General features: G+C 44.7%; 1 protein-coding gene across 4 annotated transcripts in view; it reads right to left on the bottom strand.

The window, feature by feature from the left end:
• LOC138266837 (uncharacterized) overlaps positions 1 to 15,178 on the bottom strand; it is a 34,413-nt gene extending 19,235 nt beyond the window's left edge. The window contains exons 1-2 of one of the 4 annotated variants that reach the window (XR_011199733.1): positions 15,048 to 15,178; positions 8,949 to 9,248 (exon numbers count right to left, since the gene is read on the bottom strand). Coding sequence is in view for 1 of the 4 variants with exons in the window: in XM_069215527.1 (XP_069071628.1) it covers positions 11,660 to 12,649 (990 nt within the window). In the remaining 3 variants the exon portion in view is untranslated. The other 3 variants (XR_011199734.1, XM_069215527.1, XR_011199735.1) reach the window with 3 other exon arrangements.
• Between the last annotated feature and the right edge of the window lie 10,984 nt (positions 15,179 to 26,162).

The raw sequence follows: 26,162 nt of genomic DNA, 5'->3' as shown, positions 1-26,162 counted from the left end.
GCTGCTAGAAAAAGTATAGATTGTGAGTGACTTTTTCAGAGCCTGAACTGGCACCATGGTGTCTTTAATATACATCCCAATCAGACAGCCACAATCAAGTAGTGTCTGAAACTTCGCTTTGGGGTGCTAATTCCTAAAGAACACCTTTTCACCTACAAGCGGTTTAATTTAGTTGCACATCTCCTTGGGAGGTCAGATTAATTCAGCACTGCCTCTTTTGTGAAATGCAGGTCCAGAACATTGGGTTCCTACTGCAGGACCACTTGCAGAGAGTCTCTTATGCCCCATCTGAACATGAGCTTACTTGAGCTCTTCCCGCAGCACTAACACTTGTGCACCTGCCAATTACCAAGGAAGTTGCAGATTGCTCCCTCACAATCTTAACCTTATTCTATCTACACAGCACTTTCTTCAAAGTGCTCATAAATCATTCCACCTTTCCGTTTACCTGGGGCTAGCTGGGCATTCTTTTTCAGTGATGTATCCTTAGGGTCTCCACATGTGTGGTAATCATACCCCTGAAATGGGAGTCCACTCTTTGTTTCAGCACCTGTGGTAGGCGGTAATCACCCAGGATTGTCAAACAGTGTTGAATAAACTATTTCAACCACTGGGAACTTTGAACTAGCAGGATAAACAGATGCCGTCTATCCAGTAAAGTACAGAAATCCATGCTGACTGAGGACCATGTTGTGTTGCTGTCATTTTCATTTAATACAGTAGCTGGCCTGTCGCTTCCCCCTGTGGCTTGGCACAGCTGGCAGGTGCTGGCAGTGTCCTCACCCATTGCACCCATGATTGGATTTCCATCAGGTGAGGCTTTGGTCTTGCTATGCCTCAATGCCTGGATGTGCTAGCTAATCCATTTTACCCCACAGCTCTGTGAGAATGACAATGTTATCATATTTTAGGACAAGACTGTTTGCAGTGACATCTAGCTCATGTCATACTCTCCCAAGTTTGGACAAGCTGGCTTAACTGGTTGTATCATTGGATCCCCACCAGAAATATATTTCACCAGTTGTCTTCAATTGCCGAGATTGTTTTTGTACACATTCATCTACCTTGACTACAGTTACAGTGTTTTCCAAGTTGTTTGCTTTAGGACATGCAGATTGAGATACAGGATAGATGTTTCCCTGTGTTGTGTGCCACCGATTCCTCTTGCATTGATCCAAATTCAGGATGACTTGACAGATCTGTTGGTTACTCGACAAGAGGTCTGCAGGTAACCAAAAACCTGTACTTTTGCAGCTGCAGAGCCCAATTCTTAATCCTTGGTGATGGGTAAGGTTGTGTTTCCTGTTAATCTTGTGATCCGCCTACATGGGGGTCACATGCGCAGGGGTCACAGACACTTGGCTGCTCACCTTCACGGACCTCCTCAGGGGTCTTTTTCCTTGCGTGTAATTATAATTTCTTTTTTTTATACTACGTTTTTAATAATTTTTCTTTGTTATCACCAAGTTGTCTAGTTGGCGTTGGGCTTCTGACACGACACTTTACGTCCAATAGCCACTCTCAAGCTCAGTGAACAGGCGGCCCCAGGAGAGCAGGTGTGCACAGGGCCGGACAGGCCTTTTATTCCACTGGGCATTTCCCTGATGGCATGGAGCCCTTGCCTTGGAGGCCAGTTTTAAAAGCTCAGGGCTGCTCCTGATGCCTCAGTCACTTTCTCCAGCTTCACAAGGTTAACTGCAGCAGGCACGGAAAGGCTTCAAGAGAGAGTGAAAAAGAGGGAGGGAGGTGAAGAGAAAGCGATCAGAGAGGGAGAAGAGAGAGATGAGAGAAGGGGAGGATCGATGGATGGATAGTGCGAGGAGACGAAGGAAGAGGGCCTGGTTTGAGCATATTTTTGGCCACTCCTGCTTTTGGTTTCCTGTCAGGTCCCTGAGAGCAACTAGGTGAAAAGACAGCCGACAGGAGTAGCATCTGTCGACACAGAGCGCAGGCCTCACTTAATGACACCATGTCCGCTCCTCGTCACAAGTCTGGTGAGAGACCCCGTAGGGTCAGCTAACCCTTCATTTACACCGTGTAATAAGTCCGGCTACGTAGGTGCATGAATGTGTAATGTATGTTGGAGGGGTGCCTGGCAGCACCTTACAGAACTCTCCCATTCAGGAGAGGGTATCTGTGATAAAAAAAAAAATCAGCATGCAAATTCCTTCCTTTGGCAGTGTTTTTAATTTTAAAACACTTCTATTGTAAAATGGATATCAGTCTAATGTGCCTCCACCATCCTGCAAAAATACAGGAGACTTGTGACTGAAACCTGCAGCCCCAAACAAATTGTTTATCATTCTCATGCCCCTGCCTCTCTTTGAACAACAGAACAGTGTTTTTGAACAGATTTTACACGCTGGGAAGCAAATGCTACAGTGTCTTGATGCTTTTATAAATAGAAATCAGCCGTCGGGACGGTACCCCACACCACTCTGCTGGCCCATCTTCAAGCTATTGGAATTAGTGGGCTTGCATGAGACTGGTTAGTTTCATATTTAGAGGGAAGAAGTCAGGAGGTCTGGTTTCCTCTGTGCTCTTCTAGACCTTCTAAGTTGCAAGTGGGTGTGCCTCAGGGTTCTGAGTTGAGCCCAACTCTTTATGATAGCTACGTCAACTCCCTTGCATTTGTCGCAGATGCTCGGGGAGCAAAAGTTATTTCCTATGCTGATGACACTCAGTTATTATTCTGATGGAGCAGGGACGAACTGTTTCCGGGTGAAAAAATGAGAGCTTGTCTAACACCCGACTTTCAATGGCTGACACACCATCAGCTCAAGTGCAATGAGGAAAGGATGGAGATACTCTTCTTTGGGATAAGGGCATAAAAACCCTGACAATCTTTTCGGCAGGTTTATACCTCTCCTCCACTATGCCAGGCTAGTCTGGCCAAGAATTTAGCATCAAGTTTGACAGCGTGCTCTCTCGTTTTACCTCAGGTTAATACCATGGTAGGAACTTGTTTTGGTCAGCTATGTGTGTTAAGAAAGTTTCTACACTTTCTCTATTCTTCAGCAAGGAAAGAGGTAGTCCAGGCTCTAATAACATCTAGACTAGATTACGGTAATGCTCTGTCACTGGGCCTTCCCGACTACCTGATGAACGAATTGCAGGTTGACGAAAACGCAGCAGCCCGGACTCTCCTTGTCCTGCCCTTGAGAAAACACTTTCCCACATACGTTAGGGAACTTCACTGTCTTCCCATGAGGAAGAGGATCCTTTTTAAGACCTTGCTGCTTGTACACAAGGCACTTCATCAGTCTGGCACTTGATGTGTTAAAGCCTTGACTCTGCCAACCTGTTTCTGGCTAAAGTGCCTAGGATTAGCGGCCCAGCTCAGGAGACAGGTCTTTTTCATTTTTAGCTGCATCAGCATGGAATAAACTCCCTTTGGAGTTATGGAACATTCCTGCCACCACCCAGTTCCAATAGAAAATGAAACTGTGTCTGTTTAATCAAGAGTAAGCAAGTGAGAGCACCCTCTGATCTCACTCATCTGTGCTGTATAACGCCAGGACACTCCCAGGAGTAACACTGCACTTTGCAAATGCCCATTACATAAGACAGTGCCCATAGCCAATAAACGTGCATCTGCAGTGACAAAACACCCCACATCAGAAACAAAAGTTTTCATAGCTGGTACTTGGTCTTCGACACAATCGAAGGCAGAACCCTTCATAAGAAAATCTTTCAGTGATTCTATGGCAAACAAAAACATTTGAATGGTGACATGGCTTTTGTGGGGCAAAATCTCAGATACTGAAAATGTTGGAACGAAAAAAAGCATGACTCTAAGAAGATAAGAGGCAAAAATCTCGAAAGCGTGCGCAAGACACAGTTAAACTGAAGATTATGCTGAGGGCTGTGTGACAACAAATATGACAACATCATATTTGCTTCTTTGGCCTCATTGGCAGATAATACAAGTCTAGTTCCATTAATAAAGACTGAATTTGAAGAAGGTTTTTCCACTATTGATCTGTGTGTAGTTTTCAAATCGCTAACAAGTCATGCCATAGGAATGGATAATAATGGGTTACATTGGCTCTAAAATGACCTAAAGGCAGTGGTTCCAAGGACCCAGTCAGAATCCTGAGGGATATTGAGATATCGGTCCTTATATAATTTTGGGTGCTTATATCTAAACAAAGAGTTTCTTCACAATGTACAAGACATTAATGAAAATTAAGTAGAAGCATGATGACATCTGGCTAAATTTGAGTTCGTGATTTGGGGAAATGTGCTCCCCAATGCAATTGTGTAAAACCACTGAACATCAGGAGGGTTCAGCTCGCCTGAAGAGGTGGCCTGGCTGTTGCCTGCAGGCACGGCGTTGCTGTTTAGTCATCAAAATTAAAGCAACAATTGTTAAACGTAGTTTTTGGAAATAGCACTCTGCAGCATAACATGCAGCCCAAAACAAATTTTAGAAGGTTGGAAGGATAGAAATGTTATTATATTCAATTGACACAAAAAGAGACATGAACAAACTCTGCGTTTTCTGGAAAAGTAGTTTGCAAATTACAACCAAGATTTGATTTTAATCTTTAGAGTATAACCTGAGCTGAGAACTGTGAGAATTTGAGGTGAGACTAGAATTAAGAAAATGTTAGTGTGCTGACTGTTTGATGATATGTGCACAATGAGTGATGAAGTGAACTATTAGGCTAAGCAAGCAAGCTGCCAGACTAAAGGGTATCTCCCCTGAAATGGTTTGAAAATTAGTATGAAAAGTGTATTTCAAAGTATAACTGCCCTCCTTTTGAAGACAGTTCTCAAGAAGAGTTTATGAAACCACACAATTTCTAAAAATACAACGCAATACAAGAAGTATTATTACACAGCTGCAGAACATATCTTTATCCATCCATCAAAAGGTATATTTACTCTGTATGTATGAAAAGATATTCGATCGAGTGCGAGTAATCTTACTGTGGTTTTATTCTACAAAAGGTTGCAGAATTCAAATGTTGTATTTCTCTAGTGGATAAAATAATACCTAGAATTAGCCACTGGTTTCCAGAAGAAAGTAGTTGCACATCAGAAAGTTGATTAAAAAAACAAAAGCTCATGAACCAGCAGCCAGGTGTTGATAAAGACGCGCATAATTCATAAGATGTTTGTGTATACCTGTACCCACAAATGGATTGTTTTAACCACTGACTGCACCCTTGTAAAGTTCCATTGTCTTATGTTTGTAATGAACTGAGCATGCCTCCCCAATGCCTTGTGTAAAGCCTTTTGTAAATCTTTTAGTGACATGCCGAAGATACTCGGCGGGGTACCATGTAGTTAACTGTATGCTAAACACCTTGTGCACCTTGGTTTGTTTGTTCATGTGTTTCAATAAAAAAAGAGTTTTCAAAAACTCAGCACACAGAGGTTTGCTCACTTGTTAAGGAGAAGAATCACAAAATGTATGCATATAATATTACAATAAGTAAATCCCTTTGCAAATCCAAACTCTTGTTTCATGAAATACAAAAGCAAAACGTCACTTTTAATTCAAGGCAGTTCATTTGTTTGGTTGGGAAATTCCAGATAGTATGCTAATAAGGTTTATATATCGTGCCTTCCTTGATTAATTTCTTTACTATTTCTCTCATTTGTTCCCAAATGTTGGCATGTATACCAATTACATTTGTAAATTGAAACTGCACTTGCAGATCTACTGGTGAATCACACTAAGGGCCTGATTTATATCGTGGTGTTAACGGTCCCGCTGCCGGTGTTCTGTCAGAAAACCAGTCTACCCGCCCGATTTAGATGTTGCAGGACTGTCTGAGTGCTGCCGACCCTGCCAAGAATCTCCATCTGCCTCGATGGAGGCATTGGGAATGGGTGCTGACAGCGGGACTCCAGCCACTTTTACTGCCAAGCAGATTTGGATGTGCCTTACCACCAAGCCAACTGTGGTGGTCCGACTTCCACACCTTTGTTGGTGGGTTGGAAGGGAAAAGGACACAAAACCTGCCCTTTTCTTCTTTGGACTGGGTCCAATTGGACATAACCCGCCATATCGGTTGCCACTGGACCACGGAGGACACACAACCCCGCCATTACCGGACTTGAAGGGAGAGATGCTGCATGTACTGTGTACATTGTGTGGGCACTGCACATGAGCTCGGACCTCTTCAAAAATGTACATGCCACAGGTATTTTTTTTTAAATAATTCTGACATGCATATGTCAGGAACATATTTGTGTCACAGAATGATGGGGACACACTGGTACAGGACACATACCACACACATCCACAATTGTTCTTGTGATGTCAGTATTCATTGGTAAATGAATGCTGACATCACAATAACATTGGCATCACACTAGTCACAATGTCTATGTGAGCACAATGCAAGTGAATCTGTACCTGTGATGTTGTGAGTCCTGGTGTGTATGTGAATCAGTATGTGTATTTGAGACTGGATTGAATGGTCGTGGTGGAGGGAGCTGGAGTGGATGATGTGGTTATGCCACAAGCATGTGGGTTCAATGTTGTTGTGTATGTTTGGGTGTGTGTTGTGTTGCTGTGTGCAACATTCAGGCGAGTGTTGTGTGGTCGTTGTCATGATGTATGTCGTTGTGTGTGTCTTCGTGTAGCTGAATGTATAGTTGTGTCAGTTGTGGTTGTGTTGTGTGTGGGTGCAGTGTCAAAGTTTGAGTGTTGTGTCATGGATGTATGGCAATGTGTATTTTCGGCATGTATGCGTTGTGTAGTGTTGGAATGGCAATGGGTTATTATGTGGTGTGTTGTGTAGTGTGTTGTGCAGGGGGACACATAAGTCTAAGGTACAGGGAGTGTGTGTGCGTGAGAGACTTACCTCTATTCCATTGCCACTTCCATTGTATGATGTCCATTGCATTCAGGAACAGGCTCCCTCAGAAAACTACCATCCGTACACCACCTTCAGGACTATAAGATCTAAATATGGTTGGCGGGAACCTGCCAGCGTGCCAGCTAGGAAGAGCACTCCGTTGTGGCCGTCTGCTGCTCAGCCACAATACATATAAATATGGCAGGAGAAACACCGTCGACTGTAGCAGATTGCTGGTAATATTGCCAGGATCTGAATCAGGTCATAAGTCTTTCATGAAACCTAATTTAAAGGGGGAATGAGGCAATAATTCAGTCTAGCCTGACCATTTAATTTCCAGTGACCTTCTATTTCACATTGACCAAAGGAGGATCGTTGGATCTATGAGGTCACAGTAAATAACACCATAGCCAGTTCTCTCACTGCGAAGGTGCCGATCTTTTGCTCAAGGGAATGTCTAGCTTGGGGGTGGGGGTGGCCTCTGGGTCTTCTGTACGTCTTCCCTCCCTTTCCACAGGTTCTCCGGTTCCTTCTCAGGATGAGGAAGGAGAAGGCGTTGGTTCATCGGATTGCCCCAGCTTAGCCCCGTTCCTCTTGGTATCATCTTCGAGAGGAGCTGAGGTGAGAGGAGTGGATGTTGCCCCTGAATCCTTCACCCCTGTTGTTCCCAGTGTTGCAGGCAGAGGTTCTATCCAGAATGAGGTTAGCGGCCTGGAGATTGACAGGCTAGGCTTGCTGCATAAGGGGATTCTGGCTAGTTTGACTCCAACTCTGCAGGCTGCAAGGTACTCATCTACTAATAAGTCTTACTTTCAGCACTGGCGTTTCTTCAGTGAGTGTGTCAGTGTAAAGGTTTGGACCCTACTTCCTCTGACTTGTTTGATGTGATTGTGTTTCTACAGGACGGGCACCTTTGGGTTTGAAGGTTGCCCCACCCCCCCTTAGGCTTCAATAGGAGGGTATTAAAGCATTTAGAAGTTCTTAAAACAATTTGTCAAATCTGGAAGGTTTTGAGGGTCATCTGTTCTAGGGGATTGAAGAATGTATTTCCTTCTCCTAGTAGGCATTTCCCTTCTTGGAATCTTTCTCTGGTTTTGGTGGTGTTGATAGATCTGTCTTTTGAGCCCCTGGATTCTGTTGATCTCAGGATTTTGTCCCTTAAAATGTTCTTTTTGGTGGTGGTTTCTTCAGCTAGGCGTTTGTGTGAACTTTAACCTTCAACCATCCTTTTTGTGGATTTTTGGTTATAGAATAATTTTGAGGGCCCTTCTCTTCTTTCATTTTAAGGTTGATTCCAAGTTTCATAAGGACCAGGGGTTACTTTTGCCCTCCTTTTGCCTCCTTCTTCTGATTAACTGCGGCTACATTGTCTGGATGTTAGCAGAGCTCTTCTGGTGTATTTGGATAGGATAGCTCCTGTCCGACTCTCTTGTTCTCTGTGAATTTTGGCCCTGTAAATACAGGGTTGAAACCTTCCACTTCCTCTTTGAGTTGGTGGGTTTGGACCTTGATTTCTCTGGCCTACAAGTTTCTGGTCATGTTTGTCCTGCAGGGGTTCAGGGTTGATCTATGCCATCTATGCCTATCTCTTGGGCTGAGTTTCAGAGGGCTTCCATTGCTGATATCTGCAGGGCAGTCACCAGGACCTTTCCATTGAAATTTGCCTCTCATTACCGGATTAGTCAGGAGATTGAACTGATGGGCCTAAGGTGTTTTCCACTATTGCATCTAAATTGTGGTTCATTACGGTGTATTTTGTGTTTAATAAACATGAGCTTGTGCCTTACCTTTTTCGCTGTCCTGTTTGGCTTTGTACATCTCAATCTTGTAATGAAGTGAAGCGAGGGACGGGACGATGAGGTTATGCTTCTATTACTTACCGGTAATTGCATTATTCTGAGTCCTCTTCGCTTGCTTCTATCCATAACAACCCTCCCTCCCTCCCTCGCAGGTAGTCCAGAGCAACCAAATTTATGTTGAGACAGGTTGCGTGTTAAATATAGGAGGATGGGAAAGGTATTTCATTTTAAAAAGGATCACGTGGTAGGAGTTTCTGGTGAGGCAGGATGAAAACTTTGCTAGCATACGTGCCAAGAATTTTCAATTCTATTAAGGACACGGAGGCGAAGATTATGCTTCTCTTTCTTTACTACTCAAAATATCAGCAGCCAATCAAAACACAAACATTTCCCAAAAGTCACTGCAGAAAAAATGTCCACCAATCAACAGGCCCATAACCATATTAGACTCCACAAACATTCTGGAACCTCCTCTTTTTTTGCTTCACAAACTGGATAATAAGAATTCATAATCAAGAACTTGAAAGAATGCCCAAGAAAAGTAAAGCTGGCTGAAGACAAACATTCCTCCAGCAAACGATCCAAATGCCTCACACTGGAACTCCGTATTACTCCGCTTTTTGCTCCGATCCTAGGCAGAAAAGAAAGATAATAATAATAATAATAATAATAATAATAATAATAGTAGCAGCAATAACAGGCTCATCTATATAACAGCAGAATAATTCGGGAGGGAACATTAAAACACATCCCAAAGAGACTGCACTTAACCAAATGTTTACCCCTTGGACGGATAATCTTTGCCTCCGTGTCCTTAATAGAATTGAAAATTATTGGCGCGAATGCTAGCAAATATTTCATTCTATATCAGGACCGGAGGCTCAGATTATGCTAGTTCAAAGCTGCTTGAAACACTCTAGATGCAAAACCACCACAGGTTTGTAATAAAACAGTTTGAAAGTGGAATCTGAAGACCAATCTGCTGATTTCATAATATCCAGCACTGACAGACCCAAACGTACAGATTTGGAAGCCATCGGGCCCCGAACCGAGTGCGCACCAAATACTTGCGTATCAATTCCCGCTTCAGCCATTACAAAATGCAACCATCTGGCAATGGTAGCCGCAGATATAGGCTTAAAAGGTTTACAAAGCGAAATCAACAATTGGCCTGTCAGACTCTGCCTAAGAGATCTAGTACATTGCTCATATTCTTTTAAACAAGCAACAACACACAACTTTTTAGAAAATGGAAAAGCAAAGTATTCGATACAGGTAGACATTGTTTTTGTTCTTCTAGAAATGGAAAAAGAAACACCTTCAGGTGTAAAAACTCTACCTGCAAGATCCAAGGCTACCACATCCGAAGAACGTTGACAAGCTGCTAGGCATAGCAGCATGGCCAGCTTTGCTGATAACTGTTTCCTAGATAGATCAGAGTTATCCAGCCATCTGTCAAACAAATGGAGAACCAAATTCACATCCCAAAAGGAATGTATACTTGGGAGAAGAAGGGTTAGAAACCCTCACACCCTTTAAAAGCTTAACCACTACCGGATGCATACCTATAGAAACTCCATCCACCTTGACATGGCCTGCAGAAATAGCTGAACGAAAGTTATTTACCAACCTGTAGGAAAATCCATCGTCAGCTTTCTGCAATAAAAAAAATTCACAATTTGGACAAGCTCGGCTGCAATGGGATCCAAACACCGTTCCAGGCACCAACTGCTCCAGATTTTCCAAGCGGGGAGATACCTCTTTCTAGTGGAGGCGCCCAAGCCCCACCGATAAACCTCTGAGCCGATTGCGAAATGCCTGGCAAGTGCCACTGTTGCCTGAAAGCCTCCAGGCCATCAGCTGCAACTGTCTCTCCAGAACCAGAGGGTGTTTCTCGCCTTGCGGACCCAGAAGCATGGCCGGTGACCAAGGAAAAAGAAGAGGGGAGTCACACGCCAGCTCCAATAGCAACGGGAACCACGGCTGCACCCTTCAGAGAGGAGTAATCAATATCACCTCCTCTTTCTGCCATTTGATGTGCAACGCCACCCTCGGAATCATGGCGAATGGAGGAAAAGCATAATTGAGGGACCCTGCCCAATCCTGAAGGAACACATCCGTTGCGCTCACCAACAGATCCGGCCTCCAACTGAAAAACTCTTGTAACTGTTTGTTCAGGCGAGAGGCAAACAGATCTATTCTACATTGACCCCACAGATGCTGAGTCAGCAGAAATAACTGAGGCAGAAGCCTCCAGTCGCTGTAATCCGTGACATAACGGAAATTCCAATCCGCTACCACACTGATCTGACCCGGCAGATACTCCGCCTTCACCTGCAGACAATGTTCCAAACAGTAATGCCAAAAATCCTTGGCTATCTCCGCTAGGACAGGCGATTGCGTGCCCCCCAGCTTGTTGATATATCTGACTGCCGCCACATTGTCCATCCGAAGCAGAATGGAACACGAAACTCTCTTGGGCGACAGAGTCTTTATTGCAAAAGAACCCGCTAATAACTACAGGCAATTGATATGCAACTGAAGTTCCTGTGAGGACCATCTCGCCTCCGTCGAGATGTCCCCACATCTCGCGTCCCAGCCCCAAAGACTGGCATCTGACTATCACCGTCTCGGGCTGGGAGCTGAAGATGGCTCTGCCATTCCACGCGTCAACTTGGGACAACCACCAGTTGAGCTCCGAACGGACTTCCTCCGTCAGAGGAACCAAGTCCGAATATGTCATGCCCCACTGGAGTTGACGTATTTTGAGTCTCTGTAACGCTCTGTAATGGAGGGGACCTGGAAAGATCGCTTAGATTGAGGATGCCAGCAGCCCCACGCTCCGAGCGATCTTTCTCAGGTACAATGACGTCCTGGCTAAGGCCTCCTGAAGCTCCTTCTTGATGGCCCGAAGCTTGGCCTTGGGAAGAACCAAAAGCGATCTGTCGGAGTCTATCAGAAAAACTAAGAATTCTACAGTCTTGGAAGGTACCAGGACCGACTTCTTGTCGTTTATGAGAAACCCGAGATCCTGAAGAAGGGCTACGGTTGTGAGCCGTGTTGCCTCAGCAACTCTTGGGATTGCGCCATGATCAGAATATCAAGTGAATCACTTTCTCCCTCAGAAACGCCACTACCGGCTTGAGCAGCTTGGTAAAACACCAAGGCGCCGAGGAGAGCCTGAAGGGAAGGACCAAATACTCCATATCCAAGTGTCTCTCCACCTGAACTGGAGGAAACACCTGTGAGAATGCCAGATGGAATCGTTAAATAGGCATCTTTGAGATCCAGACGCATCAGCCAGTCTCCCGGCTGAAGGAGGTCTGGTAAAAGATGAAGACCCTCCATTTTGAAATGCCGGTAAACGATAAAAGCGTTGAAGTCTCGAAAATTTATGACCAAAAGGTGACCTCCTCCTCTTTTCTGAATTAGAAAAATATTGCTGCAGAAACACGAAGGATGGGAATCGCAAAAAGCGATGGCTCTCTTCTGGAGCAGCTCCCGAATCTCGGAGTCTATGACGCTGGTGTCTTGTCGGGAAAAATGGAGAGGAGGAGGGATACTCTCCTGCAGCAGAGTCTGATAAAACTCCAGACGAAAACCCTGGACTGTTTGCAACACCCATGCATCCTGAGTCACACGAGACCAATTGTGGAGGAAAAACTCAACACGACCCCCCAATTGAATGAAAGAACCATCTTGAATTCTCACCTGCAGACAAACTTGACTGGGAGTTAGATCTGGAGCTGCCTCGTTGGCCACGCCGCCGAATGAATCGGGAGCGTGAGGGAAAGAAAGCACCTCCTCTGTTATAGTCTTGGCCCTGAAAGGAGGCACATTGGGAGCCTTGGAAGGTTGGACGGCCTGACGAGCGGCCCCTGCCACGTCCGGCCCGGCCAAAAAGGACAGATTGAAAGACCTTGGTAAGGTTCGCCTGCACCTTATCCAGAGTCCTGAATGTAGTAACATACTTGGCAGTATCTTTGACAAACTTATCGCCAAAAAGACGACCGTCCGCCAGGGGGCCTGCATCCGCCGCCGCCAACTCCGTCAAGGTCGAATCAATTCTCATGAGAAGAGACTTCCACCGCTCCGTTGAAATAGCGCAATTAGCATTCCCTAACAAACATATCGCCCTCTGAGTCCACTCAGCCAGGGTGTGAGGATCAATAGGTTCACCAGACTCTTTAGCCCTCAAGGCCATTTCCAATATTTTGGCCAAGGGGCCTGCGAGATCCAAATGTTTGGCCTGGCCTGAGCGCCAGGCCCTGTCAATACCTTTCTTAGGGTCCTTGGCTAATTTTTTAAGGAAGGTCAGCATGCTGGGGTCTATATCTGGTGTCTCGGCCACCTTATCCGGAATCTCCAGGCCTAGGGCACTCAGCCCGCAATCTATTCCGGACCTCCTTGTCGAACCCCTTCCTCAGCTTGTCGTGGAGGTAATCTGCCACGGCCTGCACCGGGGCCCAATCCGCTGACCGAGGATGGATAATGTCCTCTGGATTGAATTGGAATGGGTTAGAGGGCGACTGAGACCTCTCCTTGACATGAGAAGAGCCGGCTTTCCGAGCTCTCTTGCGCTTACGCAAGGGACTGCTAGAATGAGAGGACCTAAAGGAGGTTGAGTCCGTGTCAGACGAGTCTGCTGCTTCTAGAGAAGATCCCTTGGACATTGACGGCAGGGAACAATATACATGGTCAGAAGAAGCCATAGCCAACCCTGACAAGGCGCCATCATGCGTCCAAGAAAGAGGTCGGGGAAGTAGTCGCCGCCACAGGGCCTTCTTCCATCACCTTATCCTCTGGCAAGGGAGCCAACCCTTGTTTTCTGATAAAAGATTGAAATTGTTGAGTGATGGGCTTGAGAGCTGCAAGAACAGCTTGGTTAATCCTCTGCGGTACGGACACCGCCAGCGCCCTGCTCAGAGACTGCTGTACTGAGGCATTAATTACCTGAGACAAACCTGCTCCCAACTGGGGACCTAGGGCCTCCTCAAAACCATGCCCCATTTCCTCCTCCTCGAAGGGCAGCCACTCGGTCATGATCACACACCAAATTGACACAGCAAACTTCGAAAAAATCAGTCTGGACACTGAAATAAAGGAAGGGGGGGAGCCACCCCAAGTGCAAGAAGGACACGTCCGATAAGGCTCCTCGGCACAGCCGTAATATAATGATTGCAGCCCCTCCAAATATAGCAAGGGGCGTAAGTGAGAGCCAAACAATAATAATTCACAGCGTGCACACCGCTAAAGTGCAGGGCAAAGCTCAATTCTTTCAGCCAGGCGTGGAATGCCGATGACAAACATATCAGGAATGCCAAAAACGCGTGATTCCTACGGCTGGAGGAGGAGAAATTGACGACGGAATGCACGTAGCCCAACTAGTAGGGTTTGGGCTATATGCACTGTCGCGCTCTACGACTCAGGCTGCACTAGTGAAAGGCACCGGTCGAGCGCAGACGCGCTAATCAGATGCAAGGGGCCAACCTGAAAAAAAAAAAACACAGAGAAACCGATGCGAGAGCGGAAGCTCCCGAAAACGGGGTTCCGCTCCGATCGGCAAAGCGATAAGGCCACTGAATATATAAATCCGGCGCCACAGCAAACACACGCGTGCGCCCCTTTAACAAAAGGCAAGCGTCCCAAATTGAGAAGGGAAGAAAAAGCACTTAACTCATCGAGGAGCAGCAAAGAAAGACGAGGTTCCAGAATGTTTGTGGCCTCTAATATGGTTAAGGGGCTGTTGATTGGTGGACATTTTTTCCTGCAATGATTTTTGGGAAATGTAGCTTGTGTTTTGATTGGCTGCTGATATTTTGAGTGGTAAAGAAAGAGAAGCATAATCTGAGCCTCCGGTGCGTACATGGAATTGCCTTAATGCTGTAATGATAAGAAGCAAGCAAAGAAGACTCATGGTAATGCAATTGCTGGTAAGTATTTTAAGCATTAATACAATCAACAGCTAATATAGCAATAATCAAGACTGCGGTCCTGATACAGAATTTTCTTCTTCAAGTCATCATATTATGTCAAGTTGCCCACTTATAAATGAGAACATACCCCATTTAAAGATGGACGTCACGTTCAAATTTTGCTGTTTGTCCTTCGTCCCTTGCTCTACAGTACATTGACTTACCAATAGCCTTCAACCCTACTTCAGGACGTTACGTAAAGAACGTACTTTCCTAGTTTTCAATAGCCAGCTCATTTCTTCAAAGACTGGCAATGCGACTACTATAGGACTGTACTACACTAAACCACTCTCTTACGGAAATTTCGTAAAAGCAGCGCGCATGCGCAGAGCAACTCCCCCTGACACCAAAACAAAATAGTACCCCGAGCCAACTATTCGTATTCCGTCGTAACCGTGACCGTTCGCGATATTCTGGTGACTGAAATGATAATCGGAGGGTAAATCGGCACCTACTCTTTCCTAGTATGGTCGGAGCGCTCTGCGGGACTGTACAACCACTGCGACGTCAGCGCGGAACAACACGAGTGCAGAACGATTTACCCGTCAGGAAAGTAGCGCCAGCAAGTCATGTGCCTGACGTCAGACACCAGTCACGTGCCAGGGGTGGGTACAGCTCATCAAATGACCGTTTACGAACAGTCGCGTTGAAATAGAAAACGGACGAAGCCAGCTCAGCTGCCAGAAAATGCAGCTCAGAGGGGAGGATGGAAATCATGTACCTTTGTTTTACATGGCAGGAAGACCAAACTGCTCGTAATTGTGTTAGACTGAAAGTCTGCACAGGAGCAACACAAATATTTTAAAAGTGGGGAAAGGATATGGTGTAAGGGCCAGAGCTGTCAACGTTGGAACTGGGGTACCAGGTTGGAATTCCAGCGTCGGCTCAACATCTTGTGATTCTCGGCAAATCACTTAATCTGGGACATAAAACGTATAGCTGTCAAGTTTACTAAACCTATGTGTGGATGAGTTGCTCCAGTCCATTTTTTTATGTTACTGTGAATTCTGAGACTTGTAGTCTTGGTTTTATAATGGACTAAACACACCTGCAAGTCCCAAAGTTCAAAGAAAAAAACTGTACTGGATCAATTAGTCAAGTAAGGACTGGACAACACTTTGGGTATCATGGCTTGTGACAAAGTTTCTAATTGCGTCAGTACTGTATCCTTGTTTTGTGTTATATCAAACTGTCTGGCCCTCTGAGATAGACAAGTAAGATTTGTAGGAGTGTCTATTTCTGCAATTTGTTTTCATCAGTGGTTTATGTTCTTCTTTGAAATGGAGGCTTGTGTGGTGTGCTGGGTTCATCTGCTTCTCGACTGATCTTAGTAAGGGGATTGGGCTGTTTTGAGTCTTCCTTGAACATTAAAGGGTACTGCTAGAGATAGCCAGAGAGGCCAGCATCGTGTTGCCACCTATGTTCCCTGCAGGATGTGTGCACACACCCTACAATTTCCCAGGACCCATTGTTTCTGCAGGAGGGTGCTTTGCATTATAGAGAGAGAGAGAGAGAAATACTTCCACCAGATGCTCATTTAAAAAGAATACAGCAGCGTGGAAGGTAGCTTCGTGGGCGCAGGGCAGCAGAAGGGAATGCAGTGGAATAGAGATCCTGCTGGGGCCTCATAACTATTCTAATGGGGCCCCTCGCGGTGGCAGTGTGACGAGGCAACTCCAATATGTATATAACAATGCCCTTGACACATACCTGTTTTATGGGCTGTCAATATCCCTGATATTATCGCAAGCTCTCCCGCAGCCAACACAAATGCATGTAGTCTCCCATACCTGCTAAAACACTTGGCATGTTCTTACAAGGTCAAAATTGCCCTAATTTGCAAATATGAGCCACTTTTTTTTAGCTATTTCATTCGCTAATGTGGGCCACTTGCTGCCCAGTCCGAACTGGCAAAGCTACTAGGATTCACCTATGCAAGATCTGTTGGCTTTGTCAATGTTTTATTAGACATGCTGAACAGCAGTGTGGGCTTAAAGTAAAGAGAAAAAGTTCTACGACACAGCCAGCATTGACCATGTCATAGCGCCTTTTTTTCTCTTTAAGCCGTGCAATATGCCTAAATAAAAAAAAAGCATTGACAAATGCAAATAGCTCTAGGATATGAGAGTGTTACTTGGCTTTAGGTTTAATTATTTTTGTGGCGAACTTGAGGTTGGAGGGAGCCGGGGGAATCTTGCTGGTTGGGGGGAGTGGCACCAACATAACAGAGCCCACACAGTCTTTCCATGCATGTCTTTGCAATACATATTACTTTATGACACATGCCTCTATGCTTTCACCATGCAGGTAAGTAAACATTCAGATATACACGTAATAGCGATATGGTGTGGTAAGGCTTTTTTTTTTTTTTTTTTAGTGTTTAGGAGTAGGTAAGGGTATGAGGTGGTAGGAGTATTTTTAGGGCTTGGGTGGTAAAGGTAATTAAAAAAAGGGGGGTCTCTCCCCCAATTATGATAACAAAATGTTTCTTTTTCTAATAAAGGGTGGGGGGGCTCTTTTTTCCTTAAAACGAAAATCAAAATCAAAATTTATATACATAAGTTCACTGAAAAAAAACAAAGATTGAAGTAACGTTATAGTTCGGTGAAATATACCATAACAATGTAACGTTTTAAATTCTAACACCACCTGAAATTCACCATTTATAGTTAACTCAAGTAACTATAACTCATACCTAAGGTAACTATAACTGGGGCCGCCACCATGCACAGTTTTCTTATCAATTTCACTGCAAATGCTGTAGTGATATTATCAATGATGTCCCGAGTGATGTAATATGTAGGGTAATTGGCAGTGCATGGCTAGGATGTACAAGTTGTACTTACTTGAAATAACTGTAACTTGTGAATTTCAGTGGTTTTTAGAGTCTAAAATGTTGTTACTAAACATTTCGCCAAACTATGTTAACCTTTGTTTTTTTCAGTGAATTTCTAGTTTTTTTTTTTTTTTTAAAGTAATATTTATTTAACATATGTAAATCCACCCCTGTGGGGGGGGGGGGGTTGTTTGGTAACAAGCGCAGGAGACTACGCTTGTCACTGCAAAATTTTAAAAGAAAATGTTCAAATGGTAGGTTCACTAGATATTGCTGAACATCAAGTTTAAAATCTGATATTCAGCAAAGCACAGGGGCAGCTCCTCCGCAATGGCGGAGGGGCATTGCCCGCCCGTCTAACAGCCAGGAGATGAAAAATGAAACAATAGCTTATCATCATTTTATTTTTCATCTGCTGGCTCAGTCAGCAGGGAGGGGCGGGGCTGGGCCATTTTGTGTGTGTGAGTGGGGGGGGGCAGGGGGGAATGGTGAGCGAGTGCACATATGTGTATATGTGTTTGGCCAGCCATCTTAGGCCGGCCAAACACACATGCACACTTAGGATTCTCCAACCTGGCTGTGTACAAACTGCACAAACCCCAGGGTTGTGTCTGAGCAGCAGTCCGAGCTGCTAAGACTAATCCTGACGCTGCTTTCATGCTGGTTGGCAGCATGAAAGCATCGTCAGGATTAATTAGTGGTGTTTCCTGGACTCGCGTTGGAGCAGCCAGGAGGACACTGTGAGGAAGACACCCACAGGTAAAGTGACTTTTTTTGTTGTTTTGGTGGTATTAATATTATAAACATCTTCCCCTGCCATAATTACAAGCCAGTCACCACTCGCCAAGCATAAAGCCTCATAATAATAATACTGGTGTTTCCCTCCGTTGCGCTACAGTCTGCTGCATCTAATGCGCATTGAAATGTGGTGTTGGATGTTGTTTTGTTTTGACCCTGGAGTAAATCCTGCATTTCATCCCATTGTGCCCTGTTGTATCTATATAGGAGACCCTGAGTTTGCTATTCTAAGGTGGTTGGCTGCTTGGGCTGCATCATACTTTTTGCTCCCCTTTCAGTGGGAGGGGAATCACCAGTACCCTGCAAGTTGGCCCGTTTCCTAGCTGTATGCACTAACTGTCTGGAGGGACATGCCCTTTTATGCAAGTCAGGGCAATTGGCAAGGGTTTGTACTTTTTGTCAACCCATGGTGTTGAAACCTTTGTTTTTCGGGTTTCATAAATATTTCAGCTGTGGGTTTAAAAATGCCCTTTAAAACTGGCAAGAACTGGAAACTGCGCTGTGATTTGGAGAAGGGTTCAACTAGAAAATCACCCTCATTCTGTAGGGCATGCTTCTTATGGTATTGTGCTGCTCTACAGAGAACCTCATGGTATGAAGTAGTGTCGTCTTGTGGTGAGAGTATAAAGGGGAAATAAATCCATATTTCCCTCCCCGTCAAGAGGGTCAACATCATAGTTGTCGTATGGCTGGTTGATTTCCCCTGTGTCACCTCCTGAATCATGAACGTAAGGTGTTTCAGAGATCATTATGGTGAGCTGGACTGTTTCTCCTAAAGAAGATGTTGTGGGTGACCCTTGTGGATGAATGTGCGGGGTGTCTTGGTGATGCTGGCAGTAATGGAGGAGGCGGTAACTGAAGAGTTAGTGAAGAAGAGGGTAAAGGTAGTGGTTTAGATGTTGGCAGAGGCAGTGGTTCTAGAAGAAATAGTATGGGGCTAGTACCCCTATCCTTTCACTTTTTGCATGGGGGGGCTTGGGTAATTGGGACCCCATGATCTCCTCTTAGGAAGTCTTTTTTTCTCTTTGGAATAGTTTCTGTTGGTGGATTGGGTGGTTTTGTAACCATTCTTCCTGTGTCTGGGTTGATGGACAGTCTTTTGCTTTGCATCAAGGTGTTCTGCAAATTCGTAAGAGAGGTTGAACTGTCCTGTGGCTTTTTTAAAACATTTTTTTTACAGCTTTCGGTGTTGTTAAAGTTGTGGGGCCAGGTGTTTAGGTGCCAAAGATGTTCTCAATGGAGAGGAGGATTTGGCAAGGTGTGATGTTGTGGGCACCAAGAGAGTTTTCGGCTCTGAGGGCATAGGTATAGAATGGTTTTGTGGCATCATTATGTGCTCCTAAGGCCTAGAAGGATTTTTAGGCATTCTATGCACCTTGAACACCAACTCCGAAAAGGGCTTTAACTTTGTAGTGGTCATTACCATCAACTGTTCGGTGCCTTTAGAAGTTTGCATAGGTGGAGAGATATTTGTATGCCCCTTTGCCTTTTTCTGGATGTCTCGATGGCCCGATGGTAGTGGGGGTCCATGAGCTAATGTGTAGGTTTTTGTTTGGCCATGGGAGGCTTTTTGTAATGGACTCACGTCCTAATGGAATGTTCAGGTTTTAGTCCGATTTTGAACCTTCCTCACTACTGGCACGTAGAGTGGGAACATCTATTGGTGCCCCCTCCCGGACTTCAGCCTCCTTCTCCTCAACGTTCTCCTAAGCATGGAGGCTTTGTGGTTGATCGTCGAAGATGTCCGGTGCATCGTCGGTTCGAGTTGTCTGCATTGTAGAATGTGTCTAGCGCAGTTCTCTACGTTGGTGGTGTCTTCTTTGACCGAAAGGCCAAGTAGGCCTCACACACAGAGGTTGCTGATGTCTCACCTGGAGTATTTGGCGTGACACTTGGGCAAAAGCTGAAAGGAATCTTTTCCATCACTCTGTGTATATCATGTGAAAGAAGATGGCGATGAAGGGTAGAAGCCGGAGCTGGAAACCAAGCCCGTGCGGCCAGAACAAAGGGTGTTAAAAAGACCAGTAGTTGTTGTTTTCCTCTGGTATCTAAGCTGAAGAAGGCCCAGGAATGTGTTGAAGCTTCGACACATTCGGAGCTCCGAGACAGACGTTCGAACCAGATGGCATGAAAAAAAGCAATCCAATGGAGCCAAAGACCATGTGCAATAGACTATTAGAGGAGTCAGCACACTGCATTACTCGAAAGATTTCTCAAAGAAAAACAACCTGCAAATATACAAGCCCAACCCTAGATGGCAGGATTATGCTAAGCATATGTATCTACGGCCAACACATGCAACAAATACTGTACTTCCTCCTTCAAATTTGTTTTCTCCTGAGGACCATAACGTCTTGACAGCATTAATGTCCTCATGCAAACAACGTATTGGGGGGTGAGGGGTAGTGCACAGCATGCAATCTACAACAAGGACACATGCTTTCAGAAACATTTATCAAATGGTGAAATATATAAGAACAACCCTTTGCTTGCAACTAAAGCCACCTAATGCATTGTAGGATATTTTTGCCCAATAGTCCCTGCACTCAATGCCAAAGGCTGTTGACGGTCCCTTGCTATGAACAAGCGAGGTGGAGAGTCCTATCAGTCACCTGCACTCAAGCTCAATGATAGGCACTGACTCTGGTCCGGTACGTTCCAGCTAACAATTTAGCCTGCAGCTTCTTTAGCTGATGGTTCTACTCACTTTCATGACATATTCATGAAACAAATACACATAAACCTGCTGTCAGTGAAAGTGGTGTCAAGGATTGTGCACAATGCTGAGTTTGAAAGCAAATAAAGACATCAAATGTTAACAAAAAAGTTAGATTCTTAGGGTGCCATATTACTGACAGCATGGACATTGTGCAGCCCTTTTCAAATGTGTAGAACCGGATGACCGAGACCTCAGAAGTAGAACTGGTGTCCATGAGCAGATTCAGAAGGATTAAAGACCAAACCAAAAACTGTGGAAAAGCATGAAGAAAATGTCATTCTGTAAGCATGTTTTCATAGTAGCATGTAGTGCTATAGGTTCTCATGCTCTGCACACCCCTATAGTTTTTGGATGAATTTTCAGCTCTCCGCACTTCCTTGAGAGTATTTAAAAAGGCAGGGAAAGTGTACTTGCCTTGTTGGATGAGGAATCCTCCTGCAACCTTTCTTCGTACCACCTATCCTTGATTTTCTGGTGGGATTCCTTTCTTGCTTCTGTATTGTGTGTGTATGGAAAATGTCACTTACCCAGTGTACATCTGTTCGTGGCATGTTCCGCTGCAGATTCACATGCTATGTACAGGTCCTGCCATCTAGTGTTGGGCTCGGAGTGTTACAAGTTGTTTTTCTTCGAAGAAGTCTTTTCGAGTCACGGGACCGAGTGACTCCTCCTTTTCGGCTCCATTGCGCATGGGCATCGACTCCATCTTAGATTGTTTTCCCTCAGAGGGTAAGGTAGGAGTGATAGAGTATAAAGAAAGAGATGTCCATGCAATGGAATATAGATGTATATACATATGTACAAAGTTAAATGTAACTTAAACGGCTACATGCTCTCGGGGAGGAGGGAGGGCGCATGTGAATCTGCAGCGGAACATGCCACGAACAGATATACACTGGGTAAGTGACATTTTCCGTTCGATGGCATGTTTAGCTGCAGATACACATGCTATGTATAGACTACAAAGCAGTTCTCCTCCCCAAAGCGGTGGTCAGCCTGTAGGAGCTAAAGTTGTTTGAAATAGTGTTCTTAGTACAGCCTGTCCTACTGTGGCTTGTTGTGTTGCTAACACATCTACACAGTAATGCTTGGTAAATGTATGGGGTGTTGACCAAGTGGCTGCTTTACAGATTTCGGTCATTGGTATATTTCCTAGAAATGCCATTGTTGCTCCTTTTTTCCTAGTGGAATGTGCTTTTGGTGTTATTAACAGCTGTCTTTTAGCCTTTAGGTAACAAGTTTGGATACATTTCACTATCCATCTGGCTATGCCTTGTTTTGATATAGGATTACCAGTATGGGGTTTTTGGAATGCGACATACAACTGTTTAGTTTTCCTAAATGATTTTGTTGTGTCAATGTAATACATTAAAGCTCTCTTAATATCTAATGTATGTAGTGCTCTCTCTGCCACCGAGTCTGGCTGCGGGAAGAAGACTGGAAGTTCCACTGTTTGATTTAAATGAAAAGGTGAGATGCCCTTAGGTAGAAATTTAGGGTTTGTACTAAGTACAACCTTATGTTTGTGTACTTGTATAAAGGGTTGTTCAATAGTGAACGCTTGTATTTCACTAACTCTTCGTAATGAAGTGATTGCCACTAGAAATGCTACTTTCCAAGTTAGGAATTGAATCTGACAGGAGTGCATGGGTTCAAAGGGTGGACCCATGAGTCGTGTGAGTACCATGTTGAGATTCCATGAAGGTACTGGTGGCGTTCTTGGAGGTATGATGCTTTTTAGACCCTCCATGAAAGCTTTGATGACAGGCACTCTAAATAGAGATTTGGTTTGTCTATTTTGCAAATAAGGAGAAATTGCTGTGAGATGTATCTTAATGGATGAAAAAGCTAAATTTGCTTTTTGTAAATGGAGTAGATAGCCTACAATGTCTTGTATGGTTGCGTCTAAGGGTGTTTTGTGTTTTGCTTGGCAGTAGAAAACAAATCTTTTCCATTTGTTTGCATAACACTGCCTGGTAGGTTTTCTTGCCTGTTTAATCACTTTCATGCATTCTAGTGGAAGATGTAGATATCCAAACTTGCCAGATTGAGCGTTGCTGGATTGGGGTGTCTGATCTGGTATTTGTTTTGTGTCAACAGGTCCGGTCTGTTTGGGAGTTTGATGTGTGGTACTTTTGACAGGTCTAGCAAGGTGGTGTACCATGGTTGACGTGCCCACGTTGGTGCTATGAGTTTGAGTTTGTTTTGATGCAGTTTGTTGACCAGAAATGGAATGAGCGGGAGAGGGGGGGAAAAGCGTGAGCAAATATCCCTGACCAGTTGATCCATAGAGCATTGCCCTTGGATAGAGGGTGTGGTTACCTGTACATGAAGTTTGGCATTTTGCATTGTGGTTGGTGGCGAACAGATCTATGTCTGGTGTCCCCCACTGACGAAAGTATTTGTGAAGCACTTGGGGGTGAATTTCCCACTCGTGCGTTTGTTGGTGATCTCGGCTGAGGTTGTCTGCTAATTGATTGTGAATCCCTGGAATGTATTGAGCTACCAGTTGTATGTTGTGAATCACCCAATGCCAAATATTTTGTGCTAGAAGACAAAGTTGTGATGAGTGGGTTCCTCCCTGTTTGTTTAGGTAGTACATTGTTGTCATATTGTCTGTTCTGACAAGAATGTGTTTGTGAACAAGAAGAGGTTGAAAGGCTCTTAGTGCTAGGGATACTGCTAGCAGTTCTAAGTGATTTATGTGAAGTTGTTTTTGTTTGTTGTCCCATTGTCCCTGAATGTTGTGATTGTTGAGGTGTGCTCCCCATCCAATCATTGATGCATCTGTTGTAAGAACGGCGTGAGGCACAGGGTCTTGAAATGGCCACCCTTTGTTTAAATTTGTGGGATTCCACCACTGAAGAGTAATGTGTGTTTGGTGGTCTATCAACGCTAGATCTTGAAGTTGACCATGTGCTTGTGACCATTGTTTTGCAAGGCACTGCTGTAAGGGCCCCATGTGCAATCTTGCGTTTGGGACAATGGTGATGCATGATGCCATCATACCCAACAGTTTCATGACAAATTTGACAGTGTACGGTTGGTTTGGCTGGATTTTTGGCAATATGCTGTGGAACGATTGCACTCTTTGTGGACTTGGGCTTGCAAGTGCTTTTTGGGTGTTTAATGTGGCTTCCTAAGTACTGCTGAATTTGTACTGGTTGTAGGTGTGATTTTTGGTAATTTATTGAGAACCCTAGTGTGTGTAGGGTGTTTATTACATAACTTGTGTGACGTTGGCACTGTCTTTGAGTGTTGGCTTTTATTATCCAGTCGTCGAGATATGGGAAGACATGTATATGTTGTCTCCTTATGTCTGCTGCGACTACGGCAAGGCATTTTGTAAATACTCTGGGAGCTGTTGTTATCCCGAAAGGTAACACTTTGAACTGGTAATATTTTCCTTGTATTACAAATCTGAGATATTTTCTGTGAGCTGGATGGATGGGTATGTGAAAATACGCTTCTTTTAGATCCAGTGTTGCCATAAAATCTTCTTGTTGTAGCAGTGGGACTACATCTTGTAGTGTTACCACGTGAAACTGTTCTGATCAGATGTAGAGATTGAGAGTCCTGAGATCTAATATTGGTCTTAATGTTTTGTCCTTTTTGAGAATGTGGAAGTACAGGGAGTAAACCTCTGTTCCTTTTTGATGATGTGGCACAAGGTTTATGGCTTGTTTGAGTAATAGTGCCTGTACTTCTGTTTGCAACATTGAAATGTGTTGAGATGGAAGTTTGTGCGTTTTTGGGGGAATGTCTGGAGGAGTTTGTGTGAACTCTATGCAGTAACCATGTTGGATAATGGATAACACCCAATTGTCTGTTGTGATGGGTAACCAGTGGGCGTGGAACTTTTGAAGTCTTCCTCCCACAGGGGAAGTGTGGTGGTAAAGTCACTGTTTGGTATTAGTGGGTTGTTTTGAGGATTGGTATTTTCTTCTAGATCTGGGGAATTGTCCTCTGTAGGATCCCCAAAACCCCCCTCTCTGGTATTGCGTCTGGTACGAGGGTTTGGCTTGTGAGGTAGAAGGCTCGGATGGTTGGGGTCTGAAGCCTCCCCTATATTGAGACTTTCGAAATGAGCCTCTGTATTGGGATGACTAACGTGCACCCATAGCTTTAGCAGTGTCAGGGTCTTTTTTCATTTTGTCAATGGCTGTATCAACTTGTGTGCCGAATAATAGTTGTTGGTTAAAAGGCATGTTGAGGACAGCCTGCTGGATTTCAGGTTTGAATCCTGATGACCTAAGCCATGCATGTCGCCTAATGGTGACAGCCGTATTAATAGTTCTTGCGGCTGTATCTGCAGAGGCTAGCGCCGACCTGATTTGGTTATTTGTGATTGCTTGTCCCTCCTCTACTACCTACCGGGCTCTCTTTTGTTGGTCCTTGGAGAGATACTGAATAATGTCCTTCATTTCATCCCAGTGAGCCCTGTCATATCTGGCTAGTAGGGCCTGCAAATTGGCTATACACCATTGATTGGCTGCCTGTGACGCCACCCTTTTACCTGCAGCATCAAATTTCTTACTTTCTTTATCTGGAGGGGGTGTGTCTCCAGAGGACTGTGAATTAGCCCTTTTTCTTGCTGCGCTGACCACTACGGAATCTGGGGGTAGCTGTTGTGTAATGAAAATGGGGTCTAAGGGTGGTGGCTTATATTTCTTCTCTACCCTTGGAGTTATAGCTCTTCCCTTAAATGGTTCCTGGAAGATTTGCTGCGCATGTTTTAGCATGCCAGAAAGCATGGGTAGACTCTGGTATGTGGCGTGAGTTGAGGACAATGTGTTAATAAGAAGTCGTCCTCCAGAGGTTTGGTGTGCATGGCCACGTTGTGAAATGCTGCTGCCCTGGCTAGAACCTGTATATATGAGGTGCCATCCTCAGGGGGTGATGGCTTTGATGGATAGCACTCTGGACTATTATCTGAGACTGGATCATCATACAGATCCCATGGATCCGTGTCATGTTGTGATTGTATAGTGTGTGATGGAGGCTGTGCAGTGGGTGTAGCAGGCGGGGAGACAGTTGAGGAGAATGAGGAGGAGACTGTTGAGGTGAAATCTGAGGAGGCGGAGATTTTTCTCTTGTTTTTGGCACTTTAGCCGTTGGCTGGTCAGTGTCCAAACGTCCATGGAAGGACAGTTTCCTCTTTGTTCTTAGAGGAGGTGCAGTGAGGATCTTGCCAGTCTTTGTGGATTTGTATTCTGG

This window comes from Pleurodeles waltl, chromosome 12 (genome assembly GCF_031143425.1).
Source record: "Pleurodeles waltl isolate 20211129_DDA chromosome 12, aPleWal1.hap1.20221129, whole genome shotgun sequence".
NCBI classification, from domain to species: domain Eukaryota; kingdom Metazoa; phylum Chordata; class Amphibia; order Caudata; family Salamandridae; genus Pleurodeles; species Pleurodeles waltl.
The sequence above is the reverse complement of the archived record's forward strand: the minus strand, read 5'-3'. Positions and strand labels throughout refer to the sequence as shown.